Source organism: Boleophthalmus pectinirostris, unplaced genomic scaffold (genome assembly GCF_026225935.1).
Source record: "Boleophthalmus pectinirostris isolate CB_2022bp ecotype Guang Dong unplaced genomic scaffold, ASM2622593v1 HiC_scaffold_11, whole genome shotgun sequence".
NCBI classification, from domain to species: Eukaryota; Metazoa; Chordata; class Actinopteri; order Gobiiformes; family Gobiidae; genus Boleophthalmus; species Boleophthalmus pectinirostris.
In genome coordinates this window covers 7,520,362-7,542,440 of record NW_026570994.1, presented here as the reverse complement: position 1 = coordinate 7,542,440, position 22,079 = coordinate 7,520,362, and the positions used below count along the sequence as shown (strand labels likewise).

At 44.0% G+C, this 22,079-nt stretch overlaps 1 protein-coding gene across 1 annotated transcript; it reads right to left on the bottom strand.

The window, feature by feature from the left end:
• Positions 1–479: 479 nt before the first annotated feature.
• On the bottom strand, positions 480–19,709 carry LOC110153225 (plakophilin-4-like). Its single transcript, XM_055165077.1, is given in 22 exon segments — positions 480–728; positions 1,719–1,792; positions 2,128–2,256; positions 3,130–3,247; positions 3,342–3,426; positions 4,822–5,014; positions 6,777–6,927; positions 7,223–7,396; positions 9,152–9,343; positions 11,197–11,314; positions 12,671–12,857; positions 13,801–14,014; positions 14,077–14,209; positions 14,284–14,488; positions 14,576–14,746; positions 14,829–15,160; positions 15,162–15,244; positions 15,354–15,481; positions 15,594–15,707; positions 15,824–15,858; positions 16,032–16,144; positions 19,575–19,709. Coding segments are annotated over 22 exon segments (3,333 nt in total).
• Positions 19,710–22,079: the final 2,370 nt, after the last annotated feature.

Below are 22,079 nucleotides of genomic sequence, written 5' to 3'. Positions count from 1 at the left end.
TGAATTCGGAGAAACCACTTGTAATATTAATTGTGTTGAGCTACTTAAATAGATCCCATTTTGATTTCTTTTTTGTAAACAGCTGCTAGTTCATACATTTTACCAATAATCCTAATTTGCAGTGGTGGTTGAATGATTTTGATTGCAACTGTATGTAATTATTGATAAATCACAATATATCGTCCTTTGTTTTAGTATCGGGACATATCGTGATACACTGAATCGTCACAGGCATATCGCGATACGTGTCATATCAGATTCATGGCGATACACACCCTTATTCACAGTTAATACCCCATGGAAGTAAAATACCCCTGCAATCACAATGCTCGTCCAAAAAAATCACAATTCGATATTTTTTCCAAATGGTTCAGCCCTAATCAGAACAACGTTAGCATCCCACCTCCAGCAGTGAGTCCAGTCCCGTCCCCGCCGTCCATCCCTCCCCACACATGGTCCTACAGAGGTGGCTCTTTGGATCACACCCAGGAGTCAGGGGAGCCGGTGAACTTGTTGGCGCGGTGTGAAGGCCTCCGCGTGGTGGAGTAGAAGTCCACGTAGTTGGTGTTGGCTTTGAAGGGCAGGGTGCGGTAGTCGGGGGAGGTGCAGGGGCTCAGGGGCACCGGCTCGTCCTCCATGTCCTCGGCGAAGCCCTGAGGAGACGACAGGTACATTCTGTAGCTGTTGTAGTTCTTACGGCCTGGCTCGTCAAAGAACAGCTCCGGGTTCTGCAACATAAGAATCAATTTGTTAATTATTTGGATTAGGACAATGCATATTAGTCAATGTGTCAGCAAGTAAAACATGAATAAGTGCACTATGAAATATAACTTTCTGGAGGAAGAACACCAGCTTGTCTCCATGGAGATTAAAGTTATTGCTGTGCCTAGAATATTCCAAAGTCTAGCATTTAACCATCTCTTATTCTAACTACAATATATCCACCAAGACAAGCAGAAGACACCTCTAGGCAAAGTTAGTTAGATCTAAAAAGCACCAGAAACAAATCTATTATTACGCCAGACTGTTGATGTGAATGTCTGTGCTGATAATAATTTTAGAAGTAAAACCAAAATTGCATTTGAAGAATTTTTGTCTGAGCAGCAGCAGCGAGTTGTACTTCCTGATAGAAAGCTTGGCAGCGGCGGACTGATATATGAGAAAGTAGTCCTTCAACATGCAACGATTCATGTGATGCAAGGTTAGTTTTATTTCAAACATTATTCTACCAACATAGACATTTACGTCGACAATCTGGCGTAATAATAGATTTGTTTCTGGTGTTTTGTGGAGTGGGTAAGACTCCACAAAGTTTTTAGTGGCAGGATAACTATGGCCATAGACATGCACTAGCCTAGAACCAGAGACCTCTGCAAATACAAGGACTGGATGGAATATTTTAAAAAGTGTCTCCACACGTCTCCAACACTCTGGCTCACTAGGAAATGAGGTCCTATGTCAAAAATTCCAGACTGTCCCTTTAAGTCAGAACTTTAATGTCATACTGTGGGATATTCCAGGCACAACAGTAACAGCTACACGGGGACATCCTCCGGAAAAGTTGCATAGTGCTTTGTTAAGTATTCAAGACACCAGTGTTCATTTTGTCGACTATTATATAACTATTTTTGTTTGTTTGTATCAATGTCAATTTTTTTGCTGACAAAAAAATAGTTCCACATTTAAATCTCACAACAAACTATTATGGATGGTGTTACCTGGGAGCGCCGCAGGTCCTCTCCAGACTGAGATGAGTATGTTCCAATGAAGTAAGGGGTTTTCTGCTCAGAACCTGTGCACACACAAAACACAAAGTAGTCTTTAGAGTAGCCTCCAAACCAGGGTGCAGAATATTGTAAATGCAGAATATTCTTAAATACATATGAATCATAAATGATTTTCAAAAACAGAATATCGAGTATATTAATATCAACAATTGCAATGTTATCCTTTTTCTTGACACCGCTACACTACTTATTCTTATTATTTGTTTTCATGTGCTCCAGAATTACTAAACAGGCCAGCAATTACTTTGTTAGCCTGTAGTCCGGCGAGTTCCAGTGGATGGTAATGACATGTACTGCCCCTCCCACGTCAGACATAAGCATTGATTTAGTGCTGGGTTACCTGTGTAGTGGTGCTTGTGCAGGCTGTTGTCTGTATAATAGGAGTCCAGTTGCATAGATTGTGCCCTCTGGTAGTTCGAACTGTGTCTTCTGATCCCGAGCATCGCCGGAGATGATGTGGCACTGCCCCCTGGTGGACATACAGAGTCATGAAAGGATAAATACATGAGAAGTATGAGCTTTTTGTGTGTAATTGTGGTTTATTTCTTTTTTGCACAAGAGTACTGATTTATACTTAAGTAAAAGTAGAGCTACATGGCTAAAAATTTACTGAATTACAAGTACATTTACTGCTTCCAAATGTGTAGTATATAAAAAGTATATAGAAGTATAAAGTAGGCATGGAAAACACAACTACTATAATATTACTCAAAGTACTCATTACGTTTTTAAGCAGTTTAAATTTTATAGTTTTCATACAAAACTTGATTAATTAAACTGTATAAAAAGCACATTGTCTTAGCTATACAAGTACATTTAGAAAAGATAAACTTTATAAAGAAGCATACACAAATACTTTAAACTTTTTTACCAAAATAAAAGACTAAAATAAAATCATGTTTTCCACTATGGATGTGTTTATTGTACTGAAAAATATAGAAAAACATGTGTCCTTACTGAGCGGGCTTGCATCTCCACAAACTTGACTCTTGCTTGTTTCCATGGAAATGTTGGCTCTAATTTTCTAATCTTAAATTTTTTGTTAATATTTTCTTATATAATGTACAGCCTATAAACACATGTTCTAACTTTAACTAAAAAATGGAATTGATTTACAGCTGTACACCTACATTTTTGTCTCCGTGCCGATTTATTTGCTTTGCCCGGAATGTTTCACAGTATTATATTAATCTTAACTATTTCCATGGAAACAAGCAGGAGACGCCAACTGAAGAAAAATAAAATAAGCAACAAAAATGTACTCAATTACAGTAACGTGAGGATTTCTTATTTTCCACACTCGTCTAAATATTCTTAACACTCTAGAAAATAAATTCCTGACCTGATTGGACCACAGGGGTGATGTGCAGGGGGCTTGTGGGCAGGGTGGGCTGTGAGCGGTACCGGTCTCGTTCCAGGGTGGAGATGGGGGTGACGAAGTGGGTGTAGTTCCATCCGTCCTGCGCACACATGGTACATCCAGAGTCAGTATACAGAGAGCTTATGTACAGTGTGTGGTCATGTCGAGTATGGCGGTACGGGACAGAGTCTGACCTGTTTGTAGAGGCCCCGAAGTTCTCTGTACTGCCATAGAGTATTCAGCACCTGCGCCGCCGCCTTCACCACCTTCACTGAATACCTGACCACACCACAGGAGAAAACACAGAGGACACAGTTTTAGTGAAAAATGCACATGTCTTGGCGTAAGTTATGGTTATGATTGCACTTTTTCAAATGCTCAAAACCCTTTCACAGTTTCATGCATCGATTCACTGCATACTGGGGATAAGATACTTGTAGCCACGGCTGCCCTAGGGTGGTCTGATGGAAGAGAGGCAGTCAATCTGCACCATGAGCTTATCTGGCCTCAACTCTCACACCACAGTTATACTAGGCAAAGTGGGTGCCTAGCCTAAGGACGTAACAACGGTTTGCACAATAGAGTCAGTGCTGCTGCAACACCAGGAGACTGACAAGGAGGTTTGGCCACATGAACAGGCACAGAGGTTACTTCTTTGTCGGCACTAAAGTCCAACAGATGTGAATTACATGAATCAGCTGACAGAAGGCGTTTGAAGTCATAAGCAGACATACAATGTGCTGCCATGAGCTCCATGAACCACTAGAGGGCTGTAGAGCTGAATGTTTTGCCGCATTATGCGATGATTAATTTTTATGTAAAAGATTTGTTTGCATCAGTCATAATTATATCCTGGTTGACAAGACCTAAAAAAACAGGTTTTGCATTTTGCTCTTCCTTTTGGGAGATTTCTTTAAAATACTAATGTAACCAGAGGTGGACAGAGCAGCCCAAAAATGTTTAAAGTCGACATAATGTTACTTCAAAATAATATTACTCAAGTAGTGCAATGTAGTGGTCCACGGAATGACTCAGGTAAGAGTAAAAAGTATATGAGAAAAGTACTCCTCAGGTTAGAGTGACATAATAAGTAACAGTTAGGACGTAACATTTGATGTATCATTTAAAGTTAATGTAATTATAATGACATTTAAAAATGCACAAAATCTAATATGTTTAAAAGGAGAGACACAAAAAAGAGACAAAATCATATCTGAAGGAGCAGTGGACAAATGTTCAAATCATTTCATATTGTCAACTTAAAGCTTTTTCATAGACTGTACAAAGAAGTGGACTAAGGGAGTGTGATGTCACCCATAAGTGTTCAGCTCCAGTCAAATGAAGCTCATTGAGGCTTGCAGTTATAGGGGTACATATAGAGCCAGTTCTATATTAGGAAAAGGAATTTATTTATGGACAAAATAGTTAAATGAAAACACCAGGATCATGTAGAGCTGATTAATATGAACATTTTACGAGCAAAATGACGAGGCTCACAGAAAGACAATTTCATTTTAAAGTTAATTGGAGTCAGAGCTGATGGAGCTGGAGCTATACAGTCTTTGAATATTACCAACTTCTGAATGTAATCTATTTCAAACTATGAGCTTTTCAGAACATTATAACTCCAAGAAACCTGCATTTGCTAATAAGTGAGTCATGTGTGGAGCTCACCCTTTGCCTCGGCCCTTGCTGATGTCCACCAGCCTCTCGATGCCTCCGCAGTCGGCCAGGGCTTTGGCATTGTCCACGTTGCGGCTGGTGACCTCGTGCAGCGTGCAGCAGACGGAGGCCAGCGTGTCGTCACACAAAGCAGAGGGTGCGGTGCCAGGGAGCCGATTCACCAGGTCCCGCATGGCGTACTTCCCTGAGGGGGGGCAGATGGGCAGAGGGACAGAGGGACAGAGGTCAAGAGTGAGCCATAGGGGGGTGCTGTACACTTATTGTTCAGGTTCACATGACAAGACTGAACATTGAAACATTTCCACTATCTATTCTATTATGATGTACTTTGAGATGGACAATTACTGTGAAAAAGATCCAAGGAGACAAGCTGGTAACGCCACTAGGCCAAGTTACAGGTCAAATCTATGAAAACTTAAGTAGATTTAACTTAAGTCTACTTAAGGGTCACATCTCATTTCTCTTTCCTTGCTTCTTTTTCCTTGATTCCTCTGAGGAAGTCGCGCCCACAAGGAGACAAAGCAAGGAGAGAGACTATAAACTCCTCACTGAGACCAATAAAGTTTGATTCTTTTCTCTGACGTGTTCTCCGGAAGCCTCCCTCAGGTTTCCTTGCTTCTGTGGTTTTCTTTGGGACAACACTTACTGCGTCACATTTGATAGGCAGCTGAAAAATGGTACCTAGGCTGGCGCCACCTAGTGCCTCCACTCAATTTCATTTCTCTCCAGCCACTAGGACAGGAATTGGAATACACTAGACGGTTTGCAAGAACCCTGGAAGTGCAAGTTCGGGCACCAGCCAATCAGTGAAGAGCAATACATTCTGTGTTGGCAACGATTCCAATCGAGGATTTAAATCCAGAACAAAGAGAATGTTTGGTGAATTTTATCAAGGGGAAAGACGTTATTGCCCTTCTTCCTACGAGATTTGGGAAAAGCTTACTATACAAGTTAACCCCATTAGTGGTGCATTACATACGTGACTACCAAATAGCAGCGATTGGTTACATTAAAAAAGTACCCGTCTACCATCGAGCAAACAAATTCTAATGCTGCAAGGTCAGACAGTTTCTATGAAGTGAAACCAGCTGATGATTCAGGCTAGAAAAATGGAGGAGGAGGATAGAGGAGAGGAAGCAAGGAGCAGGAAGCAAGGAAAGAGAATTGAGAGGCAGCCATAAAATCATAATTGACTTGAGGAAAAACAAACAAACGCATTATCACAATGGCCTCTGCATCAATGGAGACTTCCTCTCCAGGAACTCGAAGTTCCTGGGTGTGCAGAACAGTGAGGACCTGACCTGGAGCCTAAACACCTCCAGCATTATAAAGTGTGCCCAGCAGAGACAGTTTTTTTCTGCAAACACTCCACCGCAATGGGCTCTCCAAGAAGCTGCTGACCAACTTCTACCAGTGTACCATCGAAAGTGTTCTGACGTACTGCTGCACATCACAGTACAAAGCCTGCACAGCTGCTGAAAAGAAGGACCTGCAGCGAGTGGTGAGAACAGCTGAGAAGGCGGTGGGCTCCTCCTTCCCGAACCTCGCCACCGTTTACTTTTCACATCTCTGCACATGGGCCTCCAACAATCTGCAGGACCCCACACACACTGGGAACTGCCTCTTTCATACTCTCACATGGGGAAGACTTCAAACTCCTTTCACACACACATACGGTCTGCGCAAGTCGAAGTTTCGTTGTACAATGACAATAAATCTAAATCTGTTTATAGTTTTCATGTGCAACGTCCCAAGCAAAGAAATAACATCTGCGTGGAGACAACTAGCTGATGGGTCTTCTACCAAAAACTGCACCTTTAATTAAAACTTTGCCATTTTACTCCCACTGGAATCAAAACTAAAAAGGAAAATTACAGCTGCACCTTTTCAGCAATACATCTTTGCTTATGTAAGTCCAGTGAGTGCGGTGCTGTGTTCAGACTGACCGATGAGCTCCTTGTTGCGGGCGTCCAGAGCCATGTTCCTCAGGGCGGTGGCCACAGAGCACACCACGCGGTCGTTGTCCATCCTCAGCAGCTCCACCAGGATGGGCAGCCCCTTTTCCTTACGCACGGCCGCGCGGATGTACGCCGAGAACTGCACGCAAATAAAAACATAGTCACATATACAACTAGGAGGTAGAAAAAGTTAGTGAGTGAATGAGTTTGCTGAAGATATGGTATTTTTTGGAATCTTTCATTTTGAAATCAATTGTTGTTTTTGCAGTTTGGGCAGATGCATAATCGTTTTGAATCATTTTTTAGTCAACAAATCGATTGGCAGCACATGTCCTAACCCTAATCCCCGAACCTTAATCCTCGGTACTTCAAAAGCCGTTGTATGAGGTGGTTATTAATATGAAAAGAGAGCCATTGTGTCAGAGGAGCCATACCTTCCAGTTGCCAGCGGACAGGTTCTGGAGCGCCCCTGCTGCCCCCTCCAGAGTGGCCGGGTTGGAGCTCTCGGCCAGCAGGTTCAGGTAGGGCTTCACCACCAGGGGATGCCACAGCAGCTCAGCCCCCCGCAGAGGCTGAGACAAACCTGGAAGGGGTCCCACGCCATCAAACTGCGCACAACAGGTTCAGAGTTAGTCATTTGTACATTCACTTAGTCTGTTGATGTGCTCCTTAATTTGTCAAACAGGGGGGGATTATGTAAAATCAGCTTTTATGGACCTTTCTCATCAAAAACATGCCTGAAAAGGTTTTATATGTCATCCATGCATGTTTGAGTATCCTTGAGATTTCTCTCGCCGTTCAAACCTTCCTAACTGTTTTTTTTTTTTTTTCCACAAATGTTTTTATTATTGAAATATAAAATGACATTATACAAAAATAAATAAATTAATAAATGCATATTCACTCAGTTTGAATTATGATTTCTATATGTCAAAATTCTTTACAATGTGCAAAAAGGGCAACCAAATGTCTTTAAAGTCTTCAAGTTTTCCTTTAGATATGTAGCTCAACTTCTCCAGTGACAAATTGCTGGACATTAATTTAATCCACTGTTTTACTCTGGGTTTCTCCATTTCCTTCCAGTTGAGAGCAAAAATATGTTTGGTCTGTAATAAACAAAACATTACAAGCTTCTTTCTGTTTAAATTAACACTAAAGCTGTTGGGGAAGATGTATAGTACGCAGAGTTTACAATCCAATGGCTTCTCACATTCAATTAAATCTGAACATATACAAAAACATGCTACAAAACCATACACAAACCTGGTGAGGTGTGCAATAGGTTCAATACCAGGATGTACACTAATTATGTTGTGATTTTTTCTTAGTGAGAGCTGCAGAGAGCAAAGGTAAGGGGGGACCAGTGCATAAAAACAGAACTGAAACCAGTTAGTCATTTGAATATGTTATTTTTGGCAAATATAGCATTTTCAAAACAATAAAAAGTAACATGGAGATCTAAATATGTTAAGTGTTAGCAGCTAATAATCCACAGAAGTGTAATACCTCCTCTTTAAAGTCAAACACTGATACCTGCATCAACTTGAAAGGACAGTTCAGAATTTTGGACATAGGAGCTCATTTCCTAGTGAGCCAGAGTATTGGAGACGTGTGGAGACACTTTTTAAAATATTCCATCCTGTCCTTGTATTTGCAAAGGTCACTGGTGCTAGGCTAGTGTATGTCAATGGCCATAGTTAGCCTGCAGCTAAAAACAGTCTTACCCACTCCACAAAACACCCGAAGCAAATCTATTATTACACCAGACTGTCCATGTAAATGTCTGTGTCGATAGAATAATGTTTGAAATAAAACTAACCTTGCACTGCATGAATTGTTGCATGTTGAGGGACTATTTTCACGTATATCAGTCCGCCGCTGCCAAGCTTTCTATCAGGAAGTACAACTCACTACTGCTGCTGCTCAGACATAAATCCTTCAAATGCAAGGTTGGTTTTACTTCTAAAATTATTCTATCGACAAAGCCATTTACATCGACAGTCTGGTGTAATAATTGTTTTGCTTTGGGTGTTTTGTGGAGTGGGTAAGACTGTTTTTAGTGGCAGGCTAACTATGGCCATTGACATGCACTAGCCTAGCATCAGCGACCTCTGCAAATACAAGGACTGGATGGAATATTTAAAAAAGTGTCTCCACAAATCTCCAACACTCTGGTTCACTAGGAAATGAGGCCCTATGTCCAAAATTCTGAACTGTTTACTCTTTAATATTTTTCTTCACTGTTCACCAGGGGAGTGTGACGATGTTTTCATTTGGACAGCAGTTCTTTTTTCAAGCAGTAGAGGCCGCACGTTCCTTGTATTATATGAAAGGTTCTAGGTGTACAGACAAGAGGGCAGTACCTTATCGTCGGGCCAGCCCCCCCTCTGGCGGCCCCTCCTCCTACGGCCCCAGCACAGGTAGTCCAGCTCTCTGACCGGGGAGAAGCCCAGCAGAGTGTCCAGCTCCGGGCTGCCCATGAGACGTGACGAGGGCATCTCCACCTCCAGACGGTACGACAGGTTTCTCAGGGTGCACACGCTGTTCTCCACGATCTGAACACAGGGGGGCCAGACAACAGGTTAACTATACACATGTCCTTGCATGAAGAACTGCAGGTGCATTCCTATTCATGAATGACAATTTACATATGTTTGTAGATTAGTCTCATTATATAAATGTCTTGACAGCAGACTGCATATACATCCGTGTATCATTCATCAATTTGTTTTTCGATATAAAACCAAAAATAAGAAAATGAAAAAACTCCTAATTTCTTCATTATTTGTCTCCAAAACTAAAATGAAAAAACGGATAACAATTTGTTTTTTCAGTTTTCGATTTTGTGTTTAAATGAATAATGGAAAAAAAACGGATAACAGATGTTTCTTAAATTGCAATGCTGGACTTTTGCGCTGCATACGGACTGAATCAGGACTAAAACTGAACTAAAACAGGACTACAGACCAGGACTGAGACCAGGAGTTAGACTGGACCAGACCAGGACTGAACCTGGGACCAGACGAGAACTGAGACCAGGACTGAGACCGGGAACAGGACCAGGACTGAGAACAGGACTGAGACCGGGACTGAGACCAGGACTGAGACCGAGACCAGACTGGGACAAGACCAGGACTGAAAACAGTTTAGTCCTGGTTCAGTCTGGCATTGCAGTTTAAGTCAGTCTGTTTTTTTCTTTTATTCATTTAAACACAAAATCGAAAACTGAAAAAACAAATCATTATCCGTTTTTTCATTCTGATTTTGGAGACAAATAGTGAAGAAAATAGTTGGTTTTTCGTTTTCTTATTTTTGGTTTTATATTGAGAAATGAATGAAAGAATGATACACAGATTCATACAATTTATCTGCTAATTATTTTTTTCTATTAAAATATTTTTAATCATATATTACTTATGAAGGACCTTCCACCACATATATATATATTAAGGATGTAACGATATCCAAATCTCTCAGTACGATATTATCACGATATGCATCTCACAGTATGATTTTTACTGCGATATTATGGATATTGGCTGATATAATTGTAGATAGGATACTTTTTTGCTTTTAAAATACCCTGAAAAGGTTTTGGTGTGAATTATTACTGTCATAATCCCAAGATTCAAGTAAAAAACACATTACTTCATGTTGTCTGCACTGAAATGAATCATGGGATATGTAGTTCCCGATGTTTATTAGCTATTGCAGCTGTAAAACCATGCATTTAATCAAAGTAACTTATGATTCAATATATTGTGACAGCCCACGATATTACTGCGAGACATTTGATGATACGATATCCCTAATGTACAGGGTTAGGTGGTTCTTTGGTTGCTGTATTTGTTTTTAGTGTGGGGCTTTTTGATTAAAGGTCCTGTCCCTGATTTTCCTCATTAATTTGCCCTTGTACAGGAAATAGGAAACATTTTATTATCCGATAATCAGAAAGTGTACGTTAGCATTCTAGTTGTTGTTCATTTAACCGTTCCCGGAAAACTCCAGTGCTTAGAAACTCATTATGGTGAATAGATCGGCAGTAACGAAAGTAAAAATCCAGTACAGCGCTTTTAACATACATAATTAGTTTTTTCTATTTAAATAATTCATGTAATTCAGATCAATCAATTCAAAATATGATGCTGCCTTTATGGACTGTAAATGGTTCGATGGTTCTTTGGATGTTGTATTTATTTACAATGGGGCTGTTGCTTTGAATTCAACAGTTTCATTATTAAAAATTTGTATCTGTATGTACTAGAGAATTTAGTTTTGGTCACACAAAATCTTTATAGTGTATGTTTTGTTTTCATTCATACATGGAGATAATATTGACTGTGATTATGATTTAAATTCACACTGTAGTCTGAGAGAGAGTATATGTGAGGTGTATGTGTGTGGGCACCTTGCTGTCATAGTCTGTGGTGTTGCTGCAGGCCCGCAGCACCTGCAGCAGGGAGTCCACCAGCCCCTCGCAGCTGCGCAGCTGGCTCCTCGCCTCCTCCCCCGCTGAGCTCAGGTTCCTACACACACGCACACACACACACACACACAAAACATAAACATACAGGTAATGTAAAGAGCACTGCAGTACACACATTGTCCACACGAGGGACCCAATCCTGCCCGGATACAGCACCAGGGGGACCTCCTCCAATCAGAGGCCGGCTGAGCTGACAGCGGTCCTCTGAGCACGTGCATGGTGCAGGAGGAAAGGACCGGGGCGGCTTTGGGCTCGTTCCATCAACTCTCAGATCATGAAAAAGATGTAACAATAACGGATCTATTTGTGTCTGATCTCAAAATAGACACACTTTCTAATCCTTTTAGATGGTATATCTTTGGTGACATTACATGACTTGAAGGTTCTACCAGTTCTGGTGGGGGTTCCTCCATCTGCTTGTCTCTATAGCGATGTTATATCCTTGCCTGGAATGTTCCACAATATGACATTAAACTTATCTAGCTCACATTTAATCAATTAGAGTTGTTTTTATTGCTGAAAAAGTTAGCTCATGATCTGGTATTTTTTGGTATTTATATGAAAAAAGTTATGATTCACAAGTTTATTCTGTCTTTTTATAAATACATTTACTTTTTCTGCATAAATAGCTATTTTTGCATGAACCCTCAAGCAGGTGTAGTCTTCTGCAGTTTGGGTCAGATACACAGAGATATGTAATAGTGTGAGAGCTTTTACTGCGCCCCATTTTTAGTCGACTAATCTATTGGCAGGACATGTCTTTAGTCAGCTAAGGATTTCTTGGTTTTGGAATAAAGATTACTCAAACATGCAACTTCAAGTGTGTAAATGAGAAAGGAAACAATTATAACATGACTAAAAGCTCTGAAAAGTCAATTTTGCAGAATAGGTTGGCTTTAAAATGTAAAAGTTAAAGGTTCAATGTTACGCAAAATTCACTCTTGTGAGCTTTAAGCTATGTTAGAATGTTGTACCCTCCTCAAAAACACACCTGGAGTTGTGTTTTGTTTCAGTCAGACATTTCATTAACCTTTTATTATTAGTTAAGTTGTTGTTATTAAATGCTCTGATCTCTCTTGCATGTAGTGGTAGTTTTCAAATTTAAGGCTCCCTTTTACCTTTTGTTCAGTAGAGATTGGCAAAACCAGGCCTAAAATGATAAACCAAATATTCTAGTGAGGGTGTATGTAGTTTAAACACACAGTGGAGCACACATGACATCACAAGGTGGAATAGAATGTTTTCAGTCTGGATATGCATAGAGAGTTTGTGCATTAAACATGTGTGAATGTAACAAAACACAACTCTAAATGTGTTTTTGATGAGAAAACATTCATAGAAGAGAAAATAGCGTAGTATGAGCTCTTTACAGTGTACTCCAGGTGCGTTCGCTGACCTGAGGCAGCCGGTGGTGTTGCGCAGCAGCAGGGAGGACTGGAAGCGGCCCCTGGTCTGCTGGTCCCGGTGGGCGGAGCTGCTCCAGCCCGAGTGAGGGATGACCACCGTGTTGGTCAGAGTGGACAGAGCATCTCGGATGATGGTCATCTTCACCGCGTCACAGGAGGACAGGTTCCAAAGGACACCTGGTGCACAGGAGAATTCTAAGGTGAGCGCAGACTACACCCAGACCACTGCATATCCCGAAGAAACTTTAAAAATATTAACTGTATAATGGGGTTCAGCATCATTTTGTACTTAAATAATTGAATATATGTAGTCATGTGATCCACAATATCACTACACAATCTATTCTCTTACAAACCCAGAGCAGAGACCTGAAGTAACACAAGAGGGCAGCAGTGAGAGGGCACACAGTGGTACAGCCTGGTACAGCTGTATGTCCCACTCACAGTACACTGTCTGATGCCCAGAGCGACTTGCTCACAGATAAATGGTGTTTGATTTTATTTTACATTAATGGACCTGTACCTTATTTCTTCATGTAATAAAGTTTGGTTTTGGCAAGTACATTGTTAAAGCAGCTCTTCAGGTCAAAGTGAGACAGCTGTGTCTGCACAGAGCATTCCCAGACCAGCCGAGAGACATAGTCTCTCTAGTGTGTCCTGGGTCTTCTCCCAGGGTCTACTTCCAGTGGGACACGCCCTGTACACCTCTCCAGGGAGGTGTCCAGGAGGCATCCTGAACAGCTGCCCAAGTCACTACATATGGCTCCTCTTAATGTCCTCACCCTGTCTCTAAGTGAGGGCCCAATCACCCTACAGAGGAAACTCATCACTGTCACGACATTCTGGTTTCTCAAAGTGAAAAGTGCTTATAACCTCATCTTGGTGAATAATTAGGACATCACATGTGCCTTAGGACAGTGGTGAATAACTTTAGAGGCTGCAAACTATTAAAATGAACTAGTTCTGTTGTTTACATTTTCACAGTAAAAACTAGGTACACCTTTATCTTGCATTTAATTGCTCAAGAAATTGTATCTTTCCAGTCCCAGTCCTAACACTTGCTTAGTGCGGTAACCATGGTGATGAGTAAGTTGAATATAGAATGCTGTGTGAGTGGCACCTGTGACGAGCTCGCGGACTTCGTTGTCTGTGGTCTTCCTGAGCAGGCGCAGCAGAGCGGGGACCCCCCCACAGTTTCTTAGGGCCACCTTGTTGTTGTCTGTGGCCTTCCCATACACCAGGTTCCTGAGGGCCCCACACGCGCTCTTCTGCACTTCCGATACCTTATGATCCAGCAGGTCCACCAGGTGCTGAATACCCCCCAAGTGACAAACCTGAGGACACAAAACACAGCTAAAGCATGTGCTCCTCTGTGATGTGTGTAGGGGGCGCTCACCTCCATCTTGACGCGGTTGTCCCCGTAGCACAGGTGCTGGAGGTAGGCTGCAGCGTTGGCCTGTACTGAGGGGAAGTGGTGCTGCAGCATGTGGATGACCTCAGGGAGCTCCGGGTCTCTCCACGCCAGCTCCCTGGACAAAAGAGAAAAGAACATTAGATTCGTGTGGGACATGCCCTGTACTGCTGTGGCCAAACGCAGTGTTACCGGGGGTCCTTGTGGATGCTCTCAATGCTGGGAGTGCGAGTGGCTCCTCGGTCCAGCCCTGACAGTCTCTGTGAGTATGGCTCTCTGAATGTGTCCACGTAAACTCCCCCAGAACTCAGGCCATAGCTACTGCCCCTGTAGGGCAGGGTCCCACTGTGGGGGAGGGTCCCAGCATGGCTGCTGGCCCTGGGGAGGGTCTCCAGACCTGAGGGCCAGAAGCCATATGCTTCAGTCTTCACAAGAGCACAACCTAAATACATCATAATCTATTTTAATGAAGAGGCTGCAGTACCTGTGTTGTTCCTGTAGAGGGAGCCCTGTGGGTCATGGCCTGGGCTGTGGTACAGGGGGCTCTGGAAGGCTCTCTCGTCAAACACTGGGGTCATGGGACAGTCAGGGGACAGAGCGGCCCTCAGCTCTGGGTCCATCTGAGCAGTGTGGGCCCCATAGGAGCTGTGGAGGCCTGCACACAAGAGGAGGAGTCACACACCTGGTTATGAACATGTACCATAGCACACAAGTGTGTCCTGGGGGATTGTACTGACCAATGAGGCTGTCGGGCCGGGGAAGAGCGTGGTGCTGGTACAGTCCGTAGGGGTCAGCTCCGTAGGCCAGAGACTGGCTCTGTCGGGGGAGAGTGGACGTGTAGTGCTGGGGCACTGCCGTCATCCCGGAGCGCAGAGGGGACCCCAGCCTGCCCTCCACCAGAGACAAAGTAGAGCCCAGCCGGGCCCCTGAGCCCAGGACAGGGTCTCCGGGGGAGGGGGGTGAGGGACAAGAGGGGGGCATGGTGGTCCCCGGGAACACTGCAGACAGAGGTTTGGGCTCAGACAGGATGGGTGAGTCGTAGGTGCTGCCCTGGGAGGTCCGCAGAGACACGGGACGGAGACACAGGACCACAGCCCGGAGACTGGCCCCTGGACGGGACTGAGGACATCCTCCTGAGGACACGTCCAGAACCCTGGGACAGGGGAACAGACAAGGACACAGGGGCAATGGGACATTACATGTCTTGATATTGTTTTGTTTTGTATTAGGACACAGTTTCATTGGAGCAGAGCAGAGCAGACCTGTGCAGAGGCCTGTCCCTCGGCTCGGGGGCTGCGGGACACAGAGCGCACCACAGTCTGGCTGTAGAAGCTGTCCTGGTACCCACTGTCTGAGTATGAGGTCATGTGGGCCGAGTGTCCCCCGGAGCCTGAGGGCAGAAGGCAGAGGTCAGGGGTCAGTCTCCTCTCCTACAGTGTACAGTACACACTGTGCAGGAGTGAACAGAAATATATGTGTAAATGTGAGTGTGGAGCCCTGACCATCACTGTCATGCAGAGAGCCGCGGTCTGGATCAGGCAGGAACAGAGCCTCCTCTGGCTCTGCAGCTGCTCCTGGGCTCCCCAGGGCCTCCATGGGCCCCTGGGACTGGCCTCCTGCACAACATAGCATTATGAACACACTGTCATGAGCTTTATACATTTATAACACAGTGAAGAAAATGTGCTTAAAAGTACGTGTGGACACATAAATATAAATACAATCATTTTACCTGCTGTCCTCCATGCAAATGACTTCTCTGAGGAGCTTCAGACAGACAAGAGAAAGGACAATTCTAAAACATGTGCAGAACATTGAAACTTTCACTATGTATTATTATGATTATCATGATCTAAAGCTAAGATGTCTGGACTTCCTTGAACATACACATGTTATCTTCTTATACATTAATCCCCTACATTATAAGTACATGTATGTACCTGCTGCTGTCTGCAGCGGGGGACTCTGCTCCCAGCATGCACCTCTCCAGCTGACTGGCCACCATCTGCCTCTCCTCCTCCAGCTCTCGGGTCAGCCGCTCAAACTGCAGCTCCTGGTCAGAGATGAGACACAGACACAGTAACAGTGAGCAGGATCAGTCAGACATATTCAGTTTCATAAACGCATTAGAAACATCCTAGTGTCAAGTGCAAGTCTAAAATAAAATCTCACTAATAGGATTCAAACGGTTGCCTATTTGGTTTGCGATTGTGGAGTTGGTGTCTCTACATAAAAGCTTATTGTATTTGGGTCAGAGCTGGTCATATGATGAGGAAAGCCTGGGTTATCTCCTCACTGAAAGAATCCACTCTAACTCTATATAGGCCATAGAATCACTCAAAAGCACATTCAAACACCACCACTCCTCATTTCATAAAACAAAACAATATCACAAATATCATAAAGCAATACTAACTTATAAATCATGATAAATAATAGACATTCAGGATTTAGGGACCAGTGTTGCTGTTATGGAAACTGTCCACTAGCTCAGGTATTCTGCTTGGACTGTTGCTCCCTGAGGGCTGTTCTGGTCGATCTGGTCTTGGACGGGCTGGTGTGAGCTTCAGTGTGGATGTAAAAATGAAGAGGGCCTATTATGTGATCCACTTGACAAATTTCTTTTCATTTTGATAGAACTGAATTACTGGACTCATGTTTTTCAAATCGTGGAGTGGCTCAGTGTTGATGAAATACAAAAATCAAACATAATTTTATTAGATCACAGTTTTAGGAGTGTTTTTAGACATATCCTGGTTAGGTTCTAGACTGAGCTTGGTTTAGTTTAGCTGTAGATCTGGTTTTGGTCTTGTTCTGCTCTGATTTAGTCCCAGTTGAACCGCAAAACCGTCCAATTGTAGCTTTAAAAGGAAATGTTTTCACTTAGGAATTTCCCGCAGTATGGCATTAAACATTAAATTATGGCATTAAATTAATCTATTTTGCATTTATTCAATTATAAGTGTTTTTATTGTTCAAAAATACATAGAAAAACATGTATTCTTACTTATTAGTCACTTCCCAACAGATCTGACCTGTAAACTGCCCTTGTAGCATCTGCTGGTCTCAATCGACATAGAGAAGATTAATGCCACACTGCGGGGCATTGCAGGCAAAGCAACAGTAGCTCAGTTGGTAGAGTGTTTGTCCACTGATCAGAAAGTTGGAGGTTCGAATCCAAGCTCTAGAAATAAAACATCTATTGGCCCCAGCATTGGCAGTGTCATTCCAGCTCCCCCAGGTGAATAGTATCGTTGTGTTTTTGGCAGTGTGGGGAGTTTTTAAGTTGGGGTTCGTGGTTTGTGACGTCATCCCCCCAATAGCACGATGCAGAATCATGTTATTAACATTAACATCATTCATAATCACCAAAGGAACATAAAGCATAGACTACAACACATGAACCAGGACTGAACCAGGACTAAAACAGGACTGAACAGGACTAAAACAGGAATAAACCAGGACTAAAACAGGACTGAACAGGACTATAACAGGAATAAACCAGGACTAAAATAGGACTGAACCAGGACTAAATCAGGTCTAAACCAGGACTAAACCTGGACTAAACCAGGACTGAACCAGAACTGAACCAGGACTGAAACAGAACTACACTAGGAATAAACCAGGTCAAAACCAGGTCTAAAACAGGTCTAAACCAGGACGAAACCAGGTCTAAACCGGGACGAAACCAGGTCTAAACCAGGACTGAACCAGGTCTAAACCAGGACTAAAACAGGACTGAACCAGGACTAAACCAGGTCTAAACCAGGACTAAACCGGGACTGAACCAAGACTAAACCAGAACTGAACCAGGACTGAACCAGGACTAAAACAGGCCTAAAACAGGATTGAACCAGGACTAAAAAAAATGACTGAAGCAGGACTGAACCAGGTCTAAACCAGGTCTAAACCAGGACTACACCAGGACTAAACCAAGACTAAACCAGGACTATTCTTGGAGTTAGGGGAGAGAGAAAGAGAACTCTGAGCCCGTGGAGCAGGTGTCCACAAAGCGCAGTCGGGCGATGGCTGTGCTTAACCCCATTGGGCATGGAGCTCTGCGCTGGTCCTTACTCCTGAGGTCACCCAATGGTCTACATGGGCGCACTTCCGGTCCTCCAGTCCTGGTTCAGTCCTGGTTCCTCATGTCTCAGGTCACTATAGAAGAGTCCTGCAGACATCATGAGTCTGTGCAGTTTGTTTTCACCATTTCCACTAGCTCTGGATTGACATTTAAGGGGTAGTTATTTTATATTTGTTATTTTTTTATATCCAACATTGGGAGAAGTGGGTGGACGGCGTACTCCCACGTTCCACGCCCACTACACCCCTGTTTTTAACCCACCTCGGCTCCAGTGTCTGCGTACACTGGTGTATGAACGTGTGTGTGAATGTGTGAGTGGTTCCTTGATGTAAAGCGTTTTGAATGCCTTGAAGATAGAAAAGCACCTTTGAGATGTCTGTGAAATTATAAGAACAACTGTCTGCTATTCACACCTCTCTGTGATTGGTTGAATCCACCTGTCACTCACTTACAACACGACAGAGGCAGACCAGTAGGAGAAGAGCTAGAGCTGGATTCAACACAAAACCACTCCATTACAGTTCAACGATTCCTCGAAATGTTATATTTTTCTATTCTCCACTCCAAGACGTGTCACTCACCACGTATTTTGAGTCATATTTTATACAAACGTCTGTGTCATCCACCTCCACACCGTCAAATGAAAGACTCATCCGTGCTCCCATCTGCTACTGTCTACATTACTGTCTGACTGTCCTAACTTGTTCAAAAAGCAGAAGTTACTTTTCAAAAAGCTGTGGTGCAGTTGGTCGAGTCTTTTGCCCAGCCACCAGAGGTTAATCTATGTCAAACCCACTCAAGATCAATTTTCTGATATTTTCTGATCTTAGACTTCTGATCTTGCACTAGTATGTACGTTTTCTGCTCCTCTCCATGAAGATGTTATTGCAATGCCCAAAATATTTTCTGCAGTACGGCATTTTTATCTCCATGGAGACAGGAAAATTCCAGGCAAACCTACTGTTGACTCCACTGGTCGGGAGTAGCTGGAGGTGGAGGATTATAGTGTATATGGCTGATGGAGCAAACAGGAGCAGCACCCAGGCCCAGGAACAAATGACACAGTCTGTGGACAGATGGGTCAGGGTTGGACTCAGGGTTGGAGAGGATGTTTTTCTGTTGTCTCTGAGTAGGTGTTACAGTAGTGAGAGTAGTTCAGGTGTGTGTCTATCAAGCGTTATAAATGCACATTTTCCGCTGCAGTGCTGCCAACATACTGTCCTTCTCTAACACAAATGGAGTTATGCTGTGGCTTTCTACACCAAGTCTAAATGAGATCAGTCACCTACCTTCAATAAAAAGATAATAATAATACAGTCATAATAATAACGTAGACTATTCCAGTCAGTCCAGTCTGTGCAGAAGTTTGCATGTGTCGGACTGCGCGTGAGGAGAGTACCTGCTCTTTGACGGACGCCAGCAGGTTGGTGGTGGTGGTCACGGTGGCAGTGCTCGGGGCAGACTGGAGGCTGGGACCGCTTGGCCCCTCCCTCGGCGCCATGGGCCCCTCCCCCTCGGAGTCCCCCTCCTCCATGTCTTCCCTGTCGCGGCTGTAAGGTCCGGAGCCGGCCGGCCGCTCTGACCTGAGCACGGAGCACAGTGTGAGGATGTGGACATGACAATAGCGGTTCAGGCCGCGCACACAGGGGCCATGTTGTGTGCGCTAGGAGCGCTGCTACTGTAGCCTGTAATCACATGATGTTACATTGTGCCATTTTCCAATCTGAGCTCCGTGCACAGTGCGTGGTCACGGCGGAGCGCTGGCCTATCGCCTCCACCCGCTCCTGTTCACGCGCACAGGCTTCGGCGCGGGGCTAAAGACAGTGGGCAGTGTTTGCCATCTTTAATCCTGTGCACAGTGCGCGTGCAGCAGCCGTGTTGTGTGCAGCAGAGCGCGCTGTGGACGCAGCGCACAGCGCACCTGCAGGTGCATGCAGCACGGCTCCATTATCACCGTGTCACGTTCTGTCATTGGCCCTGGCACCTCGCGCCAATAAAGAGTGGGCGCCGGTCAAACGTCCAGAGGCGCGTGCACGGTCCGGCGGAGGACCCCCGGAACACTCACCAGATGTTTGCAGAAGCAGGCCACAGCTGGATCCACGGTTACGCCTTCATCCCCCCTGGGTGCACGAGCTCACCGCGGCTACATCGTCCACGCGCCGCGCGGCCAAACACAACAAACGTCTCCGCGCTCCTCGTGCAATATTCGTGATTTATTCCCTGTCTGTCACTACGCGCATGCACGTCTGCTCCTGGCGCTCACAGCATCCGCCCAGCCAGTCAGCGATCAGCGCCGTGACGTCACCATGCGGCTATGGATTCAATTGTCGGTAGATAATCGATGGGCTCCTATGGCTCCGATTCAGCGGGGCGCGTTCACTTGGAGGGCGCGAGAGAAGCCTCCAGGACGGAGGAGTGCGCATCTCACGAGCCGGTCATGTGCGCAGTGACGCCGGATCACCTGCCGCTAAGAAAACCTGCTCGTGCCACTCAGCAACATGGAAACAGTCACACACAAGTCCATGTGGCCCTGAAGACTCCGGAGTCACTTACGCCCATTAACTGAGCCATAGGTGAAGAAACATTCACCTGAACCTGAAATGATCCGTGCGTCATGACGCATGTGATGTATTATTAGATCCTATAGTTTATTCTTCTCATTCTTTGGCAGACTGTTGGGGCTGCAGCCAATCCCAGCCTCTAGGGCCCAACACAAGTGTTTGCAAACAGGAGGAGAGATAATAAAAAGCCTTTTAAGTTTATTTCCATTGGTACCTTCCTGGTTTACCTTTTTTTCCCCTTTTTTTAAATGAAGTTCTAGTGTGCCCTGTACATATATTATAAATAGATATAGATATTAAACACCTGGGTTTTTATTCATATAGCTCTGCTGAGTCTGGAGCTTAGTGGCAAAACTTTCAACTTGTAATCAAAGGGTCTGTGGTTTGATTGTGGGAGATTTTGGCCTTTAAAAAAAAAAAAAAAGCAGAATACTGTAGGGCCAGACACTAGGGGCAGACGATAAGGCCAGACAATGAAGCCAGACTCCACCGGCGAAACCTTTTGTGACATTGTTTTTTAGTTTGTTCTGCTGCCATAGAAACTGGCAGGCTGTACTTTCTCTGAAAGGCAGAGTCCTATAACATAAACGTCTGTCCATCTGTGACTCAGAAGAAAGCCCTAAACAATCCCGTCCATCCTGGATAACCCTGTACTCTGTGCACAGCATCAACATCAGACAGAGAAGCATCCTGTCTGCTCCACAGGATTTAGGTAAGTAATGTGTAACTTTCACCTCCATTGCCATGGTAATAACATGTGTGTCACTTCAGAACTGAATTTTGACCCTTTTTTTCTCACTAATTTCAATTTATATAGTAATAAAAGAGCAATTTAGATGAAAATGTTGTCCACTGTGTGTAAATATTGATTTAGTGGTGTCTGCTGTGGAACTTTCATGTCTGTTGCCATATGAAGACTGTTCAGCTCTACACCACTGTCAACAAATGAACCACAACCCCCCAACCAACAACCCAAACAGGACACAACCCAATACTGGACACACTTGTGACTTTTTTTTCTTTTGTCTGTACTGATACTGTTGTGGAAATATATTTATATTATCTTGAAGAATAAATAATGAATCCATTTGCAAAGCCCGGTGAGTTATTGTACAGAGAAAGGTTTATTCTGTTACAAAAGACATGGACAGGGCCTGGACCTGCTCTGGCCACAGACCCACAGCCTCTCGGCGTTTTCCTCCAGTCTCCTCTCGTGTCCCTGTCTCCAAGTGTCCTCTCAGTCTCCTCCAGAGCCTCTGACCTCTGATCATGTGCACCAGAATGACAGAGATAAACACACTGAAGCAGAGGGACTTTAGTTTCACAGACATGTGCCTCAACTT